The sequence below is a fragment of the Marmota monax genome, unplaced genomic scaffold, assembly GCF_021218885.2.
Source record: "Marmota monax isolate L192 unplaced genomic scaffold, Marmota_monax_Labrador192_F-V1.1 WCK01_AAM20220418_F8-fsc00088, whole genome shotgun sequence".
Classification (NCBI taxonomy): Eukaryota; Metazoa; Chordata; class Mammalia; order Rodentia; family Sciuridae; genus Marmota; species Marmota monax.
Genome location: NW_026694492.1, coordinates 3,385,247 through 3,404,611, shown reverse-complemented (window position 1 = coordinate 3,404,611; position 19,365 = coordinate 3,385,247). Strand labels below are relative to the sequence as shown.

At 36.9% G+C, this 19,365-nt stretch overlaps 1 protein-coding gene across 1 annotated transcript in view; it reads left to right on the top strand.

The window, feature by feature from the left end:
- Window positions 1–240: 240 nt before the first annotated feature.
- Mbd2 (methyl-CpG binding domain protein 2) overlaps window positions 241–19,365 on the top strand; it is a 71,031-nt gene continuing 51,906 nt past the window's right edge. Inside the window, exons 1-2 of the mRNA XM_046419456.2 lie at window positions 241–856; window positions 17,224–17,383. Coding sequence (XP_046275412.1) covers window positions 309–856; window positions 17,224–17,383 — 708 coding nt within the window. The 5' untranslated portion in view covers window positions 241–308. The remainder of the gene's footprint in view (window positions 857–17,223; window positions 17,384–19,365) is intronic.

Below are 19,365 nucleotides of genomic sequence, written 5' to 3'. Positions count from 1 at the left end.
GACCGCCTTCCGGGCCCAGCGCGCCTCGTGGGGACTGGGGGCCGGAAGGGCGCGGCCGGGGGCAAAGAGGGCGGGGACCGGGGGCGTGTCCCCGGGGAGGCGGAGACAACATGGCTGCCCCGAGCGCTTGGAGGACCTAAGAGGCGGCGGCCAGGGCCACGCCCCGGGCGGGAGGGCCGCTCTGTGCGCGCCCGCTCTATGATGCTTGCGCGCGTCCCCCGCGCGCCGCGCTGCGGGCGGGGCGGGTCTCCGGGATTCCAAGGGCTCGGTTACGGAAGAAGCGCAGCGCCGGCTGGGGAGGGGGCTGGATGCGCGCGCACCCGGGGGGAGGCCGCTGCTGCCCGGAGCAGGAGGAGGGGGAGAGCGCGGCGGGCGGCAGCGGCGCTGGCGGCGACTCCGCCATAGAGCAGGGGGGCCAGGGCAGCGCGCTCGCCCCGTCCCCGGTGAGCGGCGTGCGCAGGGAAGGCGCTCGGGGCGGCGGCCGTGGCCGGGGGCGGTGGAAGCAGGTGGGCCGGGGCGGCGGCGTCTGTGGCCGTGGCCGGGGCCGGGGCCGTGGCCGTGGACGGGGCCGGGGCCGGGGCCGGGGCCGCGGCCGTCCCCCGAGTGGCGGCAGCGGCCTTGGCGGCGACGGCGGCGGCAGCGGCGGCTGCGGCGTCGGCAGCGGTGGCGGCGGCGCCCCCCGGCGGGAGCCGGTCCCTTTCCCGTCGGGGAGCGCGGGGCCGGGGCCCAGGGGACCCCGGGCTACGGAGAGCGGGAAGAGGATGGACTGCCCGGCCCTCCCCCCCGGATGGAAGAAGGAGGAAGTGATCCGAAAATCTGGGCTCAGTGCCGGCAAGAGCGATGTCTACTACTTCAGGTACCTCCCTGGGGGCGGGGAGGGGTCCACGGGGTCAGGCCGAGGTCAAGGGTCAAGAGCTGGCTAGGTCCGGGGATGCAAGATGGGAGCAGGGGCCCCAAGGGTATGTGGCAAGGACAGGCAGGCCTGGTAGTGGAAGGTGTCTGGAACCCTTGGGTGAGATTGACCCTAGCATAGCGAGAGGTGGAGTCTGGAAGGTAAGGGTGTCTTAGGTCCAGGCGTCAAGGAAGATAGTTTTGAAGAAAGGGTTACTCTAGCAGGGATGGTTAGTACACTGAAGGGTTAAAAAGAAGGTGTAATTCATCGAAACTATAAAACACAGTCACCGTTGGCTCTTGTCCCAGCCTGTCCTAGATTCATCATCACAAGAGTTGTTTAATCATGCACAGGAACAAGGTTTCAGTACTTGGTGGCATCCAGGAAAGTTTCATATGAAGTAGCCACTTAGAATGTCTGAAGTTTTTTGGAGCTCTTTGGTGTTGCAGAACGTGTTCTCTTTTGACATCGGAAACACTGTATATTAAGTTGTTAGAAGCCTAGACCAGCATTTGCCCCCCAGGGAACATTTGGCAATGTCTGGAGACATTTACGCTTCTCACACCTGGGGAGGGATTGCTACTGGCATCTAGCGGATAGAGGCCAGAGATGCTATCCTATAATACATACGCCAGCCCCCGCAATAAAGAATTATCTGCCCCCAAATGTTACCAGGGTAAGGTTGAGAATTCTGGTTTAAATACTTAAGAGTTTTCCACCTTAATGTAGTCTTACAATCCTGTGGTCATGATGTTCATGTCCTTAGTTTGTCTAATAGTAAACTCAGGAAACTGTGGTTATCGATACTATTGGAATTATAAACAAATTTGTGGAATTGTATTATAAATAAGTTTAAGGAATTTTCTTATAAGCCTTTTCATTTAGAGAAGAGTATAAACATGTTGTATCCAGTGGTTTGGAGGGCCGTGTTTATGGACTGAAGCATATTTCGGGAGCGTGTTTGAGTGTTGGAGCCAGTTAGCCATCTGAATAATGTTATGAAGGATTTCTCTTCTGTCATTCTACTGGGAAAATGTGTGTATACCTATAATATAATGTTTATGAATTGCGAGTTCTCAAATAGATTTAAAATAGTTACACAAACGTCTGTACATAAGTACATACAAGAATGAGTTCTGTTGAGTTAGTGTTGATACTTTTTTTTTTTTTTGTTTTGTTTTTTGGTGATTGCCGGGATCAAACCCAGGGCCTCTGGCATCTGTAGACAAGTGAACTGTCTGTTCAGTCCCTGAACATTTTCTTGATGGCTGTCAAATGTATGGATGAGTAGTTTCCGTAAATTCATCTCACCCTTTTAAGTTAAAAAACTATAAAAAAGGTGATGCTGCACTACAATTTATATTTTAACTTGAGACCACACATCTTGAAATCTGAAATGATATAATGAAAAACTTACTTTTAAAAACATACAAGTGATTATTTTGAATTTCCCTATGATTAAATATTTGATTTAATGCTATAAAAGTTTTTGTAGTTAAAAAAAGTTTCTTTTTCCAAATTCATTTGTTTCATGTAGTGCTATTCACAATTGTTCAATTTTATGTGTTCTTTCATTTATAGCACATTCTGTTTTCTGAGTAGGCAGTCTGTATAACCTTCTGTGAACTGTGGGCTGATGTAGGCAATTACATTTGACAAGAATATTCTGTGTCTGGGATTGAACTCCTTGAGGGTCTAGTTGCAGTTGAGCATCTTAAACTTTCAATTTCACATCCTGTGGCAGTTCTCTTGGGATATAGTTTGTTTGGTTTTGGGGGTGATGTATTTGTTCAAACTAACTTTTGGTTATTGCAAAGTGTTTCTCTCCTCTCTTCCCTCTCAGTGCCCTCTCTGGGGGCACCGTGACACATGCCTGTAGTTACAAATACTTGGGTGGCTGAGGCAGAAAATCTGTTGAGCCAAGGAGTTCAAGGCCATCCTGGGCAACATAGCCAGACCCTGTCTCTAAAATAACACAGCTAGAACTTTGGGTTAGGGGGATAGCTCCATGGTAGAGTGCTGCCTAGCATGGTCAAGGCCCTGGGCTTGATCCCCAGCGCTGCAAGAAAATAGAAAGGTTGTTGTGCACATTTCAAATGTGGTTAAAACATTTTCTTGAGCGTGTTGTCAATTTTTTTTGGGCGGGGGACAATGGGGATTGAACCCAGTATTTTGAACATGCTAGGCAAAGGCTCTACCACTAAGTTACACTGCCAGCCCTTTTTATTTTTCAGACAGCATCTTGCTAAGTTGACCAGGCTGGCCTTGAACTTATGATCTTCCTGCCTCAGTCTCCAGAGTAGCTGAGGATTACAGACATGTGTCATCGTGCTCGGCTGTTAAAATTTTTATACAAATGTGGTAAATATTTTATGGCAGAAAAATCTGATAGAATTGATTTAAAACAAACTTTCTAAGCAAATTCATCTTAAGGCAAATCAAAGACCATTTTAGTGATAATTACTGTACAGTCCTTTTTATGAGATGCTGCAGAATAATTTGCTTTTTACTTGTTTATGCAAAATGGAAAGGACACATTGAACAGAGTTCTGTTACTTGTGTTTTGTTCAGGTTTAGAAAGAGAGTTGTCTATAGTTTATTGACTGCCTACAAAGTCTTAGTCTCAGAATTGTTAATACCCTATCTTGATTTCCTTCTGAGAGGTTACTTTCTGAAACAGTAGAATAATATGTAGCATGGTGTGACAGCAATATAGTAATTACTTTTACTTGTGACTTTACTTTTACTTGTGACTTCAGCTTTCTGTGATGAATGATGGTGGTCACCTATTTATTTTAAAAGAGGACAAATTATTTTTCAACCCACAGTGTTGTGTTTTACACACTAGTGTCCCCATGTGCACCCCCCTCTTGAAAAAAACCAATAGATCACAAAGCCTCTGTCATATTAAATAGATGGGTTTAAAAGTGAACTCTGTTGTTAATGAACACCTGCCCCCAGTTTTTCACACAGATGCTAATAATGCTATCCCCTGAATTAGCCTGCCCCTGGGGAAATTAATTTAAAGTAATCTGTGCCTATTAACATACGGTGTGGCTGACACTTGTTAGTTGGACTGAATTTAAGCCCATGGAGAAAGCTTCATATTTTGGTAGAATATTTTTGGTTGCTTCTTGAAATTGCCAAGTTCTAATAGGAGGGCATGGCTCTGGTTCCAGTTAAGCAATATCATTATGCCTTTTATTAGGATTCTTGATAGTCTTATGGCAGTTCATATATCATCCAAAGCTTTTTAAAAGGATGTGGCTTGATAAAAAAATTATCAAGCCCATTGCTATAGTTTCTGAAAAAGTTCATTGCCATCATTTGAACCCATCATTGGAAGAGTAATTTTCTAACTCGTCTCCTAGATCGTATCATTTCTAGTTTTGGGTTCCCTATATAAGACTTGACCATTGGTAGTTTTGAAGTATTTTCCTCCTCATAGGATCCTTAAATAACTCTCGCTTGCCTTTTTTAAAGTCACATCTAAACTTGTGTTTTAGAGTCTAGGTTGTAACTGGGGGTCATGATAAACTGTTACAGTTGCTGTCACAACATATCATCTGTTTGGATATTGAAAGCATAGTAGTAAACATTTTTGATTCTTAAAAAAGTTATGATGCGTTTGTATAGAACACTTCTCTGGGGGAAAAAAGGTCCAGTGGAACCAGAGAATTAAAGTAAATGCAGCGAGCATAGGCATAAGAAGAAAAATTAAAAAAGATTTCGCATTCTTGATCTGGAAAGAGGACTCAGATTCAGTTGAGGTCTATAAAATCATGAGTGATCTTAATGAAAATAGGAGCATAGGGAAGGCAGCAGAGCCTAGGAATTGAGGGACATGGAGGTGGTATTCCAACTCCTCAGTAATGAGGGGTGCCACCTTAAACAGTTGTAAGATGGGTATGTTTGTTACCTGTACCTCATATATATTTGTAGATCTCTTGAAGCTTTAGACATATTTAAGGACTAATTAAGAAAAAACAATTCTTAATAGCTAACCCCAGTTGTATGGATTGTATATATAAATAGGTTTAAAATTTGTAGAGGTATATTCCACTTGTTATTAAAGACTGGAATCATGCTTTGAAGGTCTGAGTTCTGAAACATCAAGGATGTCAAAGTCTAACCAAACTTCCATCATTTCTTTTGTGTTTAAAAACAAAAACAAAAACCCAAACAGTCTTCTGGGTAATATTTGTAGAAAACTGGTTGAATGGACCAGGGGAGTGAATGTGACCGTTGTTACAGTTCTTAAATATCTTTATTATTAAAGTCATGTTAGATTTCAGTAAAAAGACTTTCCCCATGTTACGTATTGAACATCTCTAATCCAAAAATCTGAATTTGAAATGCTTCAAAATCTGAAAATTGCAGACAAAGCAATATAAGTAGAACTTTCCATGCCTGGCTGCATATGATAGATCACAGTCAAAATGCACTAAAATTATTGCATAAAATCACCTTCAGGCTCTATGTATAAGGTGTTATGAAACAAATTAATTTTATGTTTAACCTTGGGTCCCATCCCGTAAGTTTGTCATCATTGTATGTGTAAATACTCCAAAACCTGAAAAAAAATCTGAAATTAGAAATACTTCTGGTCTCTGGCATTTTGGATAAGAGATGCTTAGCCTGTATATTCTTTTGTTTATTTATTTTTAGTTACTGGGGATTGAACCCAGGGGCACTGTACCATTGAGCTATATCCTCAGCCTTTTTTATTTTTGCTAGGGTAGGGCACTAAGTTGGTTGGGTTTCTCAAAACTGCTGAGGCTGGTTTCCAACTTGGTGATCCTCCTGCCTCAGCCTTCTGAGTCGCTGTGATGACAGGTGTGTGCCACCATGCCTGGCTAGCCAGTTTATTTTTCCTGGTTATTCCTTTATAGTTAAACCTGGCACTTACTGGATTGCTTTCATATTCATTACTGTGGAACCTGTGGTTTTCTCACATAGCTGTCTTCCTTCCCCCTAAACACGATACTGAACACAGAGATGCTAAATAAATGTTTATCTATTGATATTGCACCTCAAATTTTGTAAAAACAAGCCTTAAATGACTTCTTAGTTTTTGCTTTATTTATATTGCCTATGGTGTTGGGATGAAATTTGTAAGGTTATTTTATTATGTCTTAAGATTTTTGAGTTTTTAATTTTCATCATTAATGTGAGGGTACAGTAGAAGGAATTTTTTTCTGGGATTTTGGATATTTGGATATTGTGAAAATGGCGAATGGGATATTCATAGTACACAGATACAAAAAAACAGTATGTGTATAGTATATTAGCATAGGGTCTTGTGTGCCTTAACTATGTATTGTGTGTCACACTTTCTGAATTTTGTCAGCTATTAGTACTTTTATTAGAATTATTTTACATGAATTATATTGGATTTTTATATTTCTAGGAGGCATGGGTACAATTACTTCCCTTTTACAGATGGGAAGTTTGCACAGGGCAGTGAAGTAATAAGCTGGAGGTTATACTGCAGGTAAATGCAGAGGTAGAATCCTGAAATAGGTGTTTTAACTTCAGAACTCAGAACTCTTAACTACTTTTTTGTGCTGCCTAGAATAAAGTTCTCTACTCATATTCTCAAACATTGCAACACCTCATGTATAATCTATTTTATTGAGCTTGGTGTGCAACTAGAGTAATGTAATTTTTTACTATTATACTCGCATCCTGAAGATGGCAAATGATAAATTTGATAGTGAAGCCATTGTACCAAAGGATAACCTTCCAGCTTTATGTAATACTGGAAGAAAACAATGAAAACTAGTAGTATATTAACATAATTAAAGAAATATTCTGGGTAATATAAATGATCAGTTTGTTCAGAAATATTTTGTCTCTGATTTATGTTAGGAGTAACGCTATTATTTCTCAGATATTCAGATAGGCAGCACATGCCCTAAGGAGCAAGCTGTAGGTTTTCATTTTAAAAGCTTTCATTTAAATTAGAAAAAAACAAATTGTTGCTTGTAGACTGAATTTAGCTTCATCTCATGATAGTTTTATATGGGTTGCTGAAGAAGTTTATTTACTGCTTTCACAGTTGAGATAAAGTTGAAATGTACCATAAAGATCTTTTTTTTTTTTTTGGTACTGGGGATTGAATTCGGGGGCACTCAGCCACTAAGCCACATCCTCAGCCCTATTTTTTATATTTAGAGACACGGTCTCACTGAGTTGTTAAGCACCTCACCATTGCTGAGGCTGGCTTTGAACTCATGATCCTCCTGTCTCAGCACCTGCACCCTCAGCTGCTGGGATTACAGGTGTGCACCACCACATTTGGTCCCTAAAGATCTTTTCAAGGGTGCTTAATAACTGAGCCATATCACCAGCCCCTTTTATTTTTTATTTTGAGACACTGTCTTACTAAGTTGCCTAGGGCCTCGACAAGTTGCCAGGGCTGACTTTGAACTTGTGATCCTCTGGCCTCAAGCTTTTAAGCCACTGGTATTACAGGTGTGCACCACCATACCTGGCCTAAAGACTAATTTTTAGACAAGTTCTGTAGTCGGAGAGAGGAAAGGAATCAAAATATTAGTTATGAGCTTGTTTAATTATACAAAGTTTGGCATGCTTTTGTTTTATTCCTCTTGATATTGTATGTATAATTGAAGCTTGGGTCCAGAAATGAAAGATACCGGTGTGGTGTGAATACTTCTCCATTAGCTATACCAGCACATCTTTTTGTGATATGCTAGAGGAATTTTTGTTGAGGTGCAACATTGCCATCTGTCCTACATCTGATTTTTAGAATCTGACATGCAAAAATCTCACCTGCCACAATACCCGCAATACCTGTATTAGAGGAAATACATAGCTCAAAGGGAACTGATGCATATGCATTCTAAAAATAATCTCCAACTGAAATTGATAGATGATTTTTAAAAATTACTTTTAAAATTTTATTTGTAAGATATAGTCATTTTTAAAATAATTTAATTATTGGAACAAAAGCGGTTGTTTGTACAGTGAAACTGATTTCAAAAATTTTTTTAGTGGGGATAATAATTCATAATTTTAAAAATTATCTTTGGGATCTTCTAAAGACCTAATAAGCTGTCAACTCTTATTTCATGGACTTGTTGTTTGGCCTGAAATTAATACCCTTTGTAGCTCTTCCTTATTGTTCTTTTATTGCCCTGAGCCATTTCCACTGAGAATTGAGTAGGAAATTTGTAAAGGGAATTTTTATTTAATTTTATCAGAACTTCTCAAAATTAAATTTCCAATGAAGGAAAATAAGAAGTATGGAATAGAATAAAATTTAAGTAATATCTGGGATCTCATCGTTTGGCTGTCTTCATTTTCATTATAATATAAATTCAAACTCATTAGTTTGGGAAAGTGATATAACTTAACTCTGTGGATATAATATAAAATTTAAAAATAAGATATAAAATATAAAAATCCGATTTTAAAATTGAATGCTTATTAGCACTTGTCAGGTTTATTTATTTTGGCACTGGGGATTTAACACAGGGATACTTTACCACTGAGCTCCATCCCTAGTTCTTTTTGGTTTTTATTTTGAGACAGGGTCTCACTAAGTTGCGGAAGGCCTCCCTAAATTGCTAAGGCTGATCTTGTACTCATGATCCTCCAGTCTCAACTTCCCGAGGCTGGGATTACAGGTATTCACCTAACATTTGTTAGGAAGTATTATGAGTAATTTACAAAAGTGAGATGATGAACAAATCCCCTTTTAAAGATTTTTTTTTTCTCATTGAATGCTGTTTTTTGGTGTTCTTTTTCCATTGTTCTTTTTATGCTGCAAGTATTCACAGAGCAAGGAAGAATATCCTTAAAATTCTTTTTAATAAGGCTTTGTTGGTTTTAAAAAACCTTTCTCAGAGGCTGTTGGAGGACCCCCCTGCAACATGTCATTTTGAGTGTAATTCTGTTAATGCTAACATTTGCTGTAATAACTAGTTAGCACATCTTTGTCATCTACCAGATTCAGAACCTCCCTGGTTAGGGAGTTGGTTGGATTCAGTTTTGAATCTTCAGTATATAGTATGGTCCCTGGTATGTGGAAGTTTGGTATTATCTTGCTGAATGAAGCAAATAGTTAATATGTTTCTCTATTAAATCTGGAAGACTGGTGGGTTAATGCTGGCTGTAGATGGGCTGTCCTGTGTCCCCTTGCTCTACCCAGTGTCTGCCTTGTGCCAAATCAGCTATACAGATATTGAGTAGCTGAAGTAAATGTTATTTTATTTTAAATTTGTGTGTTTGTAGTATTTATTTGTATTATTAGTATTTATTTATATTGTATATATGTAGATTTTTAGACACGAAGGGAGCTATAGAATTTTTTATTTCCTTTTTAATATTAGAAACCATTCTTTTATTCTTTGCTTGAAAAGAATAAAATTCAAAAATTGCTTTTGAATTATTTTGGAGGATAATATTGCTTTTTCTGTAATTGTGAAGATGCTGGTTATATATAGTATGTTAAAAGCGGAGTGAGCTACAATAAAATGATATAAAAATGAAGTAGAAGTGGATACACAAAATACATGTTGCAATTTTTTATTATTAAATTCCATAGTCATATATTTACTTGTCAAGTTAACTGCAGTCTCTAAATGCTTCCCATGTACTTGTGAACTGATCTGAGGAATAGTAGCCCTGATTTAGAATAAAGAATGGGGACTTTGGATTCAGAAGAGTGGGACTTGAATTGTGCTTTACTGTTTTAATGTGAACACGTTTTTAATTTTCTATAAACCTCTGATTCCTTAAAATATAAATTAAGGGTAAGAATTCTGCATCATGGAGTTTTGAGATTAAATGAATACATGTAGGGCATTTAGTATGAATAGATAGATGGTAGATAGTCAGGTCAATAAAATTTTAGTTCCTTTTTCCTCACTTAATTTAACCAATCAAGTAGAAGCATGTGCTTAGTAATTATGTGAAGACTTAACAGTACTTTATTATATTTTGAAGTGTGATTGTGATTAGAGCAAATTTTAGACTATAAACATTTTTCAGGGCTTTACAAAATAATACACTTTTTGTTATGAGCAATTTGTGCTCCATGTAGAAAATGTAGAATAGTATGGAGAAGAAAATGACAATCATTATAGTTCCCCAAAGAACTACTGTTAATATTTTAACAGTGTTTTTCAGTCTGTTTTTAGATACATTTGTCTGTGCATATATGTATATATTTTGTGTGTGTGTGTGGGGGGGGTGCGTAGACACATGCTTTTTATTAAGGGAAAATTCATACATGTAAAAGTAGATAGGAAAGTATAATGAATTCCCCATACTTATTCAGTTTTAACAGTTATCGACTTCTGGCAAATCTTGTCTTATCTCAACTCACCCCCAACTATATTTTCACATAATTCTTAAACATTTAATTTCTTCTGACATTTCTATGGCAGTGTCTCATCCCTAATTTAAAATAAACAGTATTTTTCTTTTTTATTTTGAGAAAACAAGAGCCTTAAAGCAGTGGTATAAAATTAGTTAGTATCTGCATTTTTCATTTTCAGATTTTAGTCAACCTGGTCTTTTATTTTTTCCTATTAAACCAGATGTAGAGGTGTCATAATTAGCTACAGTAATATACTCTTTGTAATTTTTGTCACATTAAGTGCTACTTTATGGAATGAAATGATATTGGTACAGAATTTGGTTTATTTCTTTTATATCTTATAAAATTGTGACTTCCTTGAACATTAATGTTGAAGAAAAAGAGGAATGCTGTCCCATCTTATCAGCAGCCAAATAAAGAAATTTTTCCTAATTAATAATGTATAGTTCTCCACCTCCATCCCCACAGCCAAGGAAATTGTTTAATGATCAGATATACTTGGGCAAAATCTTGATATTTTTAAAAACCACTTTCCTGTTTTCAGGGAAAAGAGCTTGCATGATTTTTAGTTTACATTAAAATATTTTATTGTAGAATTTGTCAAACGTATATTTAAAAGTAGAACTGTACAAAACCATTGTCAACACATGATCAATCTTACTGCATCCCTGTCACACACAATAAATCCACTACTGTAACCCACCCTTCACTATTTGAAGCAAATCTAACATCATACAATGTAATTCATAAAAAAGTACTTCAATAGCTATCTGTGAAGGTAAGGTTTAAACTTGTGGAAGTTTTATAACCATGTGGAACTCTATTGCAGAACTAGAAGAGAAACCAACATTTACTTGCTGTAGGAAGAACTGACATTGCTTATTTCTGTGGAGAGTTTTTAGTAGAGATAGAATATTAGATGGAGATCTTGGATATTGGAGGCAAAATCATACCTTGTGGACCATGTAAAAGACCGTTTCAAACCATTCAGCCTATACAGGATAGAGTGAATAAAAAATCAGTATGGCTGAAGCAAATGTTACTAGGTAGGAGAAGTGGAAAGTAGGGTTGAATGGTAAAAAGGATGCCAGATGGAAAAGGATCTCAGATGAATTGCTAAGATATTTGGCTTCCTTTTGCTAATGAGGTAAAGTTTGTTGAACGTATTTAATTATTTGCAGTATTGGCGTTTGAACCCAGGGTTACTCTACCACTGAACTACATCCCCAGCTCTTTTAAAAAAATTTCTTACTTTGAGACAGGGGCTCCGTAAGTTGCTAAGGCTGGTTTTGAACTTAGGATCCCTCTGCCTCAGTTTCCCAAAATGCTGTGGTTGTAGGTGTGCAACACTGTGCCTATTTTTAGAAATTTAATTTTTAAGCAATATATAAAAATTATACATATTTATGGGATTATTTTATTTTAAAATTAAATTTATTTTAACTGATAACATGAAAACTACAATACAGATTATACTTACATTTTTAAAATCAAATTTACATTGAAGGCTTTTAAAGAGGAACTGTGATCAAAGTGGTATTTTATGAAGAGCAGTATGGATAGCTAAGAATGGGAAGAGTCTAGCAAATATCAAATCAGTTAGTCTGTCATGGTTATTTAGATCTGAGATGATAAAGACATGTACCGGGCAGTGGCAATGGAAATAAAGGATGGGCCCAGGATGATTATTTAATAACTGATCTGACATGGGAGGTAGAAATGACATAAGATAAATCATACAATATAAGAATAGATAGAAATATGTCAGAAACATAATAAAAAGGGGGCTTAGGATGGTCTATTTTAAAATGTACATTTAAAGGTCACGAGGAAAAGAGTTGTGAAGAGGGGAATGATGATATTTTAGTTTTTTTTTGTTGTGTGTGTTTTGATTTTGATTTCTGTTCTTTTATTGATTTGATGGTTTTTCTGATTATAGGTTTTATACTTTAGTACAAAAAGATTATTCTAATTTCATATTTTTCATGTCTACTAAAATTTGATTTCTGGAGCCAATTATTAGTTAAAAGTTAGGGAAATCTTTTATTTGAACAGTTAACTTGTAAGCTAACAAGTACAGTTTAACACATAAAAAGGTTAAAAAAATTAGAAAGTTGATGTTTCTTTAGTCTCAAATCTCCGTTGCTGTAGAATTTTTAGTATTGGAACTTTTATATTAAAGGGATAGTTGAAGACTGTCATTTCACATACACAAAGTAGGTCTTCTGAAGATATACTTTTTATGCCATACAACTGGCAACTTAGTTGTCTAGCTCAGGCAGTGATAAAGACAGGTAAGTCCACAGTGTGATAAAAAGTATGAATACCACTAAATTAAGCTGACTAGTTTAAGTATTCTGGTGTTTTGGTTGCATTTTTTTTAGATCTGAAAGTTTGACATCAGATAAAATTTCTTTTTGAGAATTTGTATTTATAAAGATACCCTAAGATGGAGTTGGGTTTAAGAATTGCTTTAAACAGTTTAATTGAAATGAAGCAAGGTTCAGTGTTCTTATATGAACTGGAAAAATACAACTCAATTTTGATTTTCTATTAGTCCTTGTCTTTAGGGTATTTTAATAATGGGTAGCAGAAATTAAAGGTGTGATCACAAAGGTGTTAGTTCAGGAATGGCATATCAAAAGGGCAGTTGACAGGGAATTTTTCTATGTGGTTGAAAGTGAAACAGTATTTTATTACTGGGATTAGAAGTAATCACTTTGGGCAGAGAAAGCTGAAAATGACTAATATCCTTCACCAAACTACTAGACTTAAAAAAATAATTTCCTCACATTATGAATTGATACTTTAAGAATAAGTAACAGTCACTTTTGTAAGTCCTGGTGTTTCTGAGATTGGGATCTAGAACAGTCATCTTAGAGGGCAGTTGGGTGGTAACTTAATCGTTCTGGGTCAGACCAGAGCTTATGTCCTCAGTTTTTGACTTCCAGGGTCAGTCTGCAGTTGTGCAGATGGTCTGTATCTCATGGGTAGATTTATTTTTGAACTATACCCTGAGACTTGCGTTCTGTTGCTTGTCTTCATCTCCTTCAGAGCAAGGTCTCTGGTCTTAACATTTCTTGGGGAAGCTAGGCTGACTCTTCTTAAAGAACTGAACAAAAGTTAGAGTAGTCATAGAAGAGAGGATGGCTAGTTCTGTTTTTTCTCCTCCTCCTCTTTTTTTTTTTTGGTACTGGGGATGATTGAGCCACAGGGGTGTTTCACTGCTGAACTACATTCCCAGTCCTTTTTATTTTTTTTGAGAGAGGTCTTGCTGAATTGGTGAGGCTGGCCTCAAACTTGGGATCCTTCTTCCTCAGCCTTCAGAGTTGCTGGGGTTATAGGCATGTGCCACCATGCCTGGCTTGTTCTGTATTTTTTTTTTTTTCCTGAAGACAGCATTTAATGCATGACAGATTACTATAGCTGTCCAAATACAAATGCTTCATAGAATTCTATTTTTTAGTCATAGGAGGTAGTAACAGAATGAGTAGGAATGTACTACTTGTCAGTTGATAGTCCAATGCTTTTGGATATGCTAGTAGTTAAAACTTGACTTGAACCTTTTTTTTTTTCATTAATAATTTATTTGTGTAGTATGTCAGGCATTTTTTAAAAATAATGCCTTGATATTTTAAAAAATAGTAAATATTGGAATGATTTTAAGCCAGGTTAAACTATTAATTTTGGTCTTTAATTTACGGAATCACATTTCATTAATACAGCCTTTGCTTGTCTTTTTGACTTTGAAGATCCAACCCAGGGCCATGCATGGTGCTAAGCTACAACTGAGCTGCAGCCCCAACCCAATATAGCTTGTGGAGTTCTTAGGTACCTATTTACATTTTCTTGGCTTGAGGGAGAGGTGTCGAAAATGGATATGTCTCACATGAATTTTGTTCCATAGAGCAGTGTAGTGGTGAGGCTTTAGTAGGGTTTCAGATGCAATAGGTACTTGACATTTCAGCTGTTATGTAAAAAAATTACTTATTACAACTACATGCCAAAATCAGTAGTGCTTATCTTTTTGGCAAAAGTTGCTGCCTGAATGTTTCCTTCTGGAAAATTTGTCAGTCAAATCAGGGTCTGTTCCTGAGCTCACCTTTTTATTGTACTACAGAGATCTTTTGAGGGAAACCTGATTGAGACTTGTCATTTTATTTTGTGGAGAGATTTTTTTGTTTTCATTTTTGAAGCACATTGAATAGTTTATCAGAATCCTCTTTACTAGTAACTTGAACATCTGATGATAAAGGCTACATGAGTATTCTAGCTTAATTAAAATAATAATTATATAAGTGACCTAAGAGCAGAGAAATTTTCACCAATTTTTCAAATTCGTTTGGATCTTTTATTACTATTCTATTTCTTTTGAAGTATAACATAATAATCATAAAAATATTTTCCAGTTTAATTTTCAAAATTTCATGCAAAATAATGTTTAAGTAAGCATGGTGTTTATCATTTCATTGTGTCTGCAAATGAAAACCACATCCTTTCTTATTCAGTTGATGGTTTCTTGCTCTCAGAAAGTTACCTTGTTCAGTACTATCTTGTGTATGATGTTTGAGGGTTTTAAAAAGTGGCATCAGGGTCTGGGGTCATGGCTCAGGGGTAGAGCACTTGCCTAGCATGTGTGAAATGAGGCACAGGGTTCATTTCTCAGCACCACATATAAATAAATAAAAATCCATTGACAGCTAAGAAAATATTTTAAAAAATGTGGCATCATAATTTCTGGTTGTTGGACTCATTTCGGAAATGTATAGAAATTGTAATGAAATAGACTTGTGAGCTGGGTGTGGTGGTTTACACCTGTAATCCCAGTGGCTCAGGAGGCTGAGGCAGGAGGATTTTGAGTTAAAGCCAACCTCTGTAATTTAGTGAGGCCCAAATCAACTCATTGAGATCCTGTCTCTAAATAAAATGTAAAAAGGGATGTAGTTCAGTGGTTGAGCACCCCTGGGTTCAATCCCCAGTACCAATAAACAAACAAACAAATAAGTATTGCAGAGGATAGTAGAATTATTTTAAACTTGAATTGGAGAGTAATAGAAGGCTTATGAGGAGAGGTGACATGTTGGCATGATTGGAACAGCAAAGGTATATGACATATTTTGGTGACTTTGTTAGAATCACAGCACCAAGGCTTGTAGGAAAAGAATCTGGGAAGTAAATTAAAAACTTTTAAAAGTCTTATTAAGGATGTGAAACTATTTTGTCAGCACTGAGGAGACTCTGAACATTTAGAACTTGAATTTGGTACTGGTTATGTGGCTGGTGGAGGGGAACAGTGAAGGATTGTGATGTGGCTGTCTAGATTGGAGGATTAGGTACTAGGTGGACATTGATGCTGCTGATAGATGGGAATGCAGAAGATGAGGTTTTGGGGTAGAAGTATGTGGTGGGCAGAGATGATTCAAGTTTTAGACAATATTGAAAGCTATTTGCTATTTTGTGTTACTGAACATTTTGGAAATTAATGTTAGAAATTTGCTATATATGATCCTGTATTCTGCCCCTTGGTGTATTTTGGTTGTTACTTCCTTTGTTTTATTCCATTATGTTCTGGTTTTTATTTCCATCTGCTTTTATTATTTTTATTTTGCAGTTCTGGGGATTGAACCTAGAGCCTTACACGTTAGGCAAGAGCTCTACTGCTGAGCTACACTCCCAGCCCTTGTTATCTTTTATCTGTTAACTGAATTCTATAGATCTTGAATTTGGTATCAGGAATACTTAGTCATGGGATTGTGGAAAAACAATGTTGATAAGATCTTCATTTGTCTTAAAGTTTGTGATGACAGAATACTGTAGAATGTGACAAGTGGTGTATACTGGTTTAAACTTGACCCAAAGAGTTGTTTTATTGTTTCAGGGGAATATTGTATTGTTGATTTCTCAGAGTTTTTTTGTTTTTGTCTTTCTGTTGACTTTATTTTATAGTGATTAGTTGGTACAAGGTTAGTTTTTAAATATGATATGCTGACTTCTTTTAGAGTTTTTCTGAAATTCTCACAATTTTTTTCTGGTGAGTTATCACAATGACTATACAATTGGTTCAGGAAATCTATTAGATAAGACTTTGAGGGCATTCTTTCTATAAAAACTTTCTTCCAGATTAATTTCTTACAAGAAAAACTTCAGGAATGATTAGTTTTGTTTTCCTCATAATTCTGACACTTCTATAGTTTTCCAGTTTTGGCAATATTTCTTACTCCCAAGATAGGAGTTTGGCTAGCAAAACTAATGTCAGCATTGCATAAACAGGTTCACAGATGTTGGCCTGAGATTTTTTTTGTCATTTTAATAATTATACTAGGAACATTTAAAATGTCAAAATTCAAGGGTTTCCTATTATAAATTTTATATGCTCAGATCAGACAATATGGAGTCTTTGAGGTTGTGAGTAGTGATTAAAAAGGGTTATTGATTTCAGAATTTGATCAGAATTTTTTTCTGATTGCTCTTGGCACACACATATATATGTATACTGGTTTATACTTGTGTGTGTATATATATGTGTGTGTGTGTGTGTGTATAAATAAAATACTTTTGTGTGTATAATGTGTGTGTGTGTGTGTATATATGTGTGTGTGTGTGTGTGTGTGTATAAATAAAATACTTTTGGAAAAAACCCCAGCATTTTCAGAAGTTGAAAAGTAAGTTTGTAATTTTGAAGACAATTTGCATTGTGCATGCTGTTCTATGTATGCAGCTTGTTTGGGTTCTCTGGCAGTTACTGGGTGAGTGACTAGTGGGATAATCTGTAGCAACATCTGTTGTATGCCCCAGTGGTGCATCTAAGAGAGTGTTATATTAGATGACACATTGTCTCCTTTCTAATGAAGTTAGAAAGTTTCTTAAAAAAAATTTTTTTTAATGTAGCAACATTGGGGGCAGAAAGGAAAATATGAAGGAAAGACTTATATAGATATCTATTACTACTGCTTTTGTACAATTAATTTTATCTTTCTTCTAGTCCAAGTGGGAAGAAGTTCAGAAGCAAACCTCAGTTGGCAAGGTACCTGGGAAATACGGTTGACCTCAGTAGTTTCGACTTCAGAACTGGAAAGATGATGCCTAGTAAATTACAGAAGAACAAACAGAGACTTCGGAATGATCCTCTTAATCAAAATAAGGTTGGTTAATTTATTATTGTACCTATATGCTATTTCAAATGCTCTCCAAAGAGTATTTTATGTTGTATTAACGACTGAAATATTGGCCATCTGAACCTCTGTCCCCTCCTCTCCCAGCAAAACTCTTTGACTTATAAATTGATTTTTTTCCTGTTATTCGGCAGTACCTACACAGAGAGAACCTAAGTACATCATGCAAAGTAGAAAACATTTCAGTATTTCTCAAGGCCAGTATATATTACACCTTTTGATCCATTTGGATTCTATTTACAGAAGATTTCTTTGTTAGTATTAATTGTCCACTTTTTTAAAAAAAAAACTGGGGGCAGTGGCCCACACCTATAATCCCAGCAACTCAGGAGGCTTAGATAAGAGGATTGAAAGTTCCAGGCAACTTAGTGAGACCTTGTTTCAAAAATAAACAGAAAAAGGTGAATATGTAGCCTAATGGTAGAGTTCTCCTGGGCTTAGTAAGTACTAAGTACTTACTTAATCCTTAGTACTACAAAAACAAACAAAACAAAACAAAAAAACCACAAAAATGCCCAGCAAAATTCTTATTGCCTAAAAAGAGGAAAAATTTTAATGTGTGGAAATATCCTTACCACATACTTCATAATTGTAATTTTCAGGTTCAAAGTTTGAGGAAGGGCAATTTTATATTGACTTTTGATGTTGAAGATGTTGACTCTTGGGCATAATCTCATCCTAGTACTGTGATTGCAGTTTTCTTCCATTAGCTCTGAATTTTATTGAGCTGTTGGTTGATGGTTTATTGTACAGCAATGTAAACAGTGAAATTATATTCAAAAACCCAATATCTTTCTTTTCCTTCAAGAGCAACTATAAACATAAAACCCACAAGTGGCCCATTGACTTGTGTAGTACTTATGAGATTGTTTTTCTTGTTTTTATTTTTTCTGGTGCTGGGATTGAACCCAGGGTGTTGTTACACATGCTGGGGAAGCACTCTGCCACTGAGGATACCCCTAACCTTTTCTGAAATTGTTTAACCAGATTACTTCCATCAGTAAGCCAGGAGTTGAAGTTAAAGTCACCATTGTGGATGCCTAAGTGGACAATTTTAATACGTTGATTATCAGTTGTTGAATTGTTTTTCTATAACCACCATTGTGTCACACCACTGGTTTGAAAGAAATGGAGGGAGAAGTCAGGTTTTTCTTTCTTTGCATGTGACTGCTATAATTTTGCAGTCTTTGGAGTCCTGAATGGATTTTAGGAATCCAGAAGCAGTGTAATAGAGTAGAAAGGACTTAGGATTCTGAAGGCATGTTTTGGTGGACTGGCTCTATTCCTTATTAGTAGATACAGGCATAGGCAACTTTCTTAACTTTTGAGTGCTTTAGGCTTCTCATTTGTAAAATCAAGGTAAGAAAAATTTTCCTTTAGCATAATTGTGAGAAACACATGGACATTTGTGTAAAAACATTTAGCCAAGTATTTAACCTAAGTTAATTCTTTTCCTTTCCCCATTGACCCTTCTCTAAGCTGCCATCTACCTGAGCATTAAGCTACCTTGGCAAACAGTGTTACTTGGTGTCCAATGTAGTAAACTTTCTTACCTAAGCTGTCTTCTTCCCTGTGTTTTTAACTTTTTCTGAAGGGCATGGGGTCTCTGCTTCATACTTATTTTTATTAATAATTTAGCTTAATAGTTTGTTTTATGATAGTTGATTTCTAAAAATTGATATGGAGCGCAGAATACATTGTCTCACATGATGTCTTATATTGATTTCCATAGGGCATTGGCATTTTTGTTTAGAGAGGCAGAATGGGAAGGGGAGATTAAACTGTTTCTGCATTGCTTAACTATGGGGTTAATTTGAGTTAATAGTTATGAAGATATTAAGAAGGATGAAAGATAGTGGTAGGAATATATGGAGCTCAAGTTAGCAAAAGTTGGGACCATGTATATGTGAAGGTGATACGCCTATAAGCTGTGATTTATTTTGCTTCTTAAA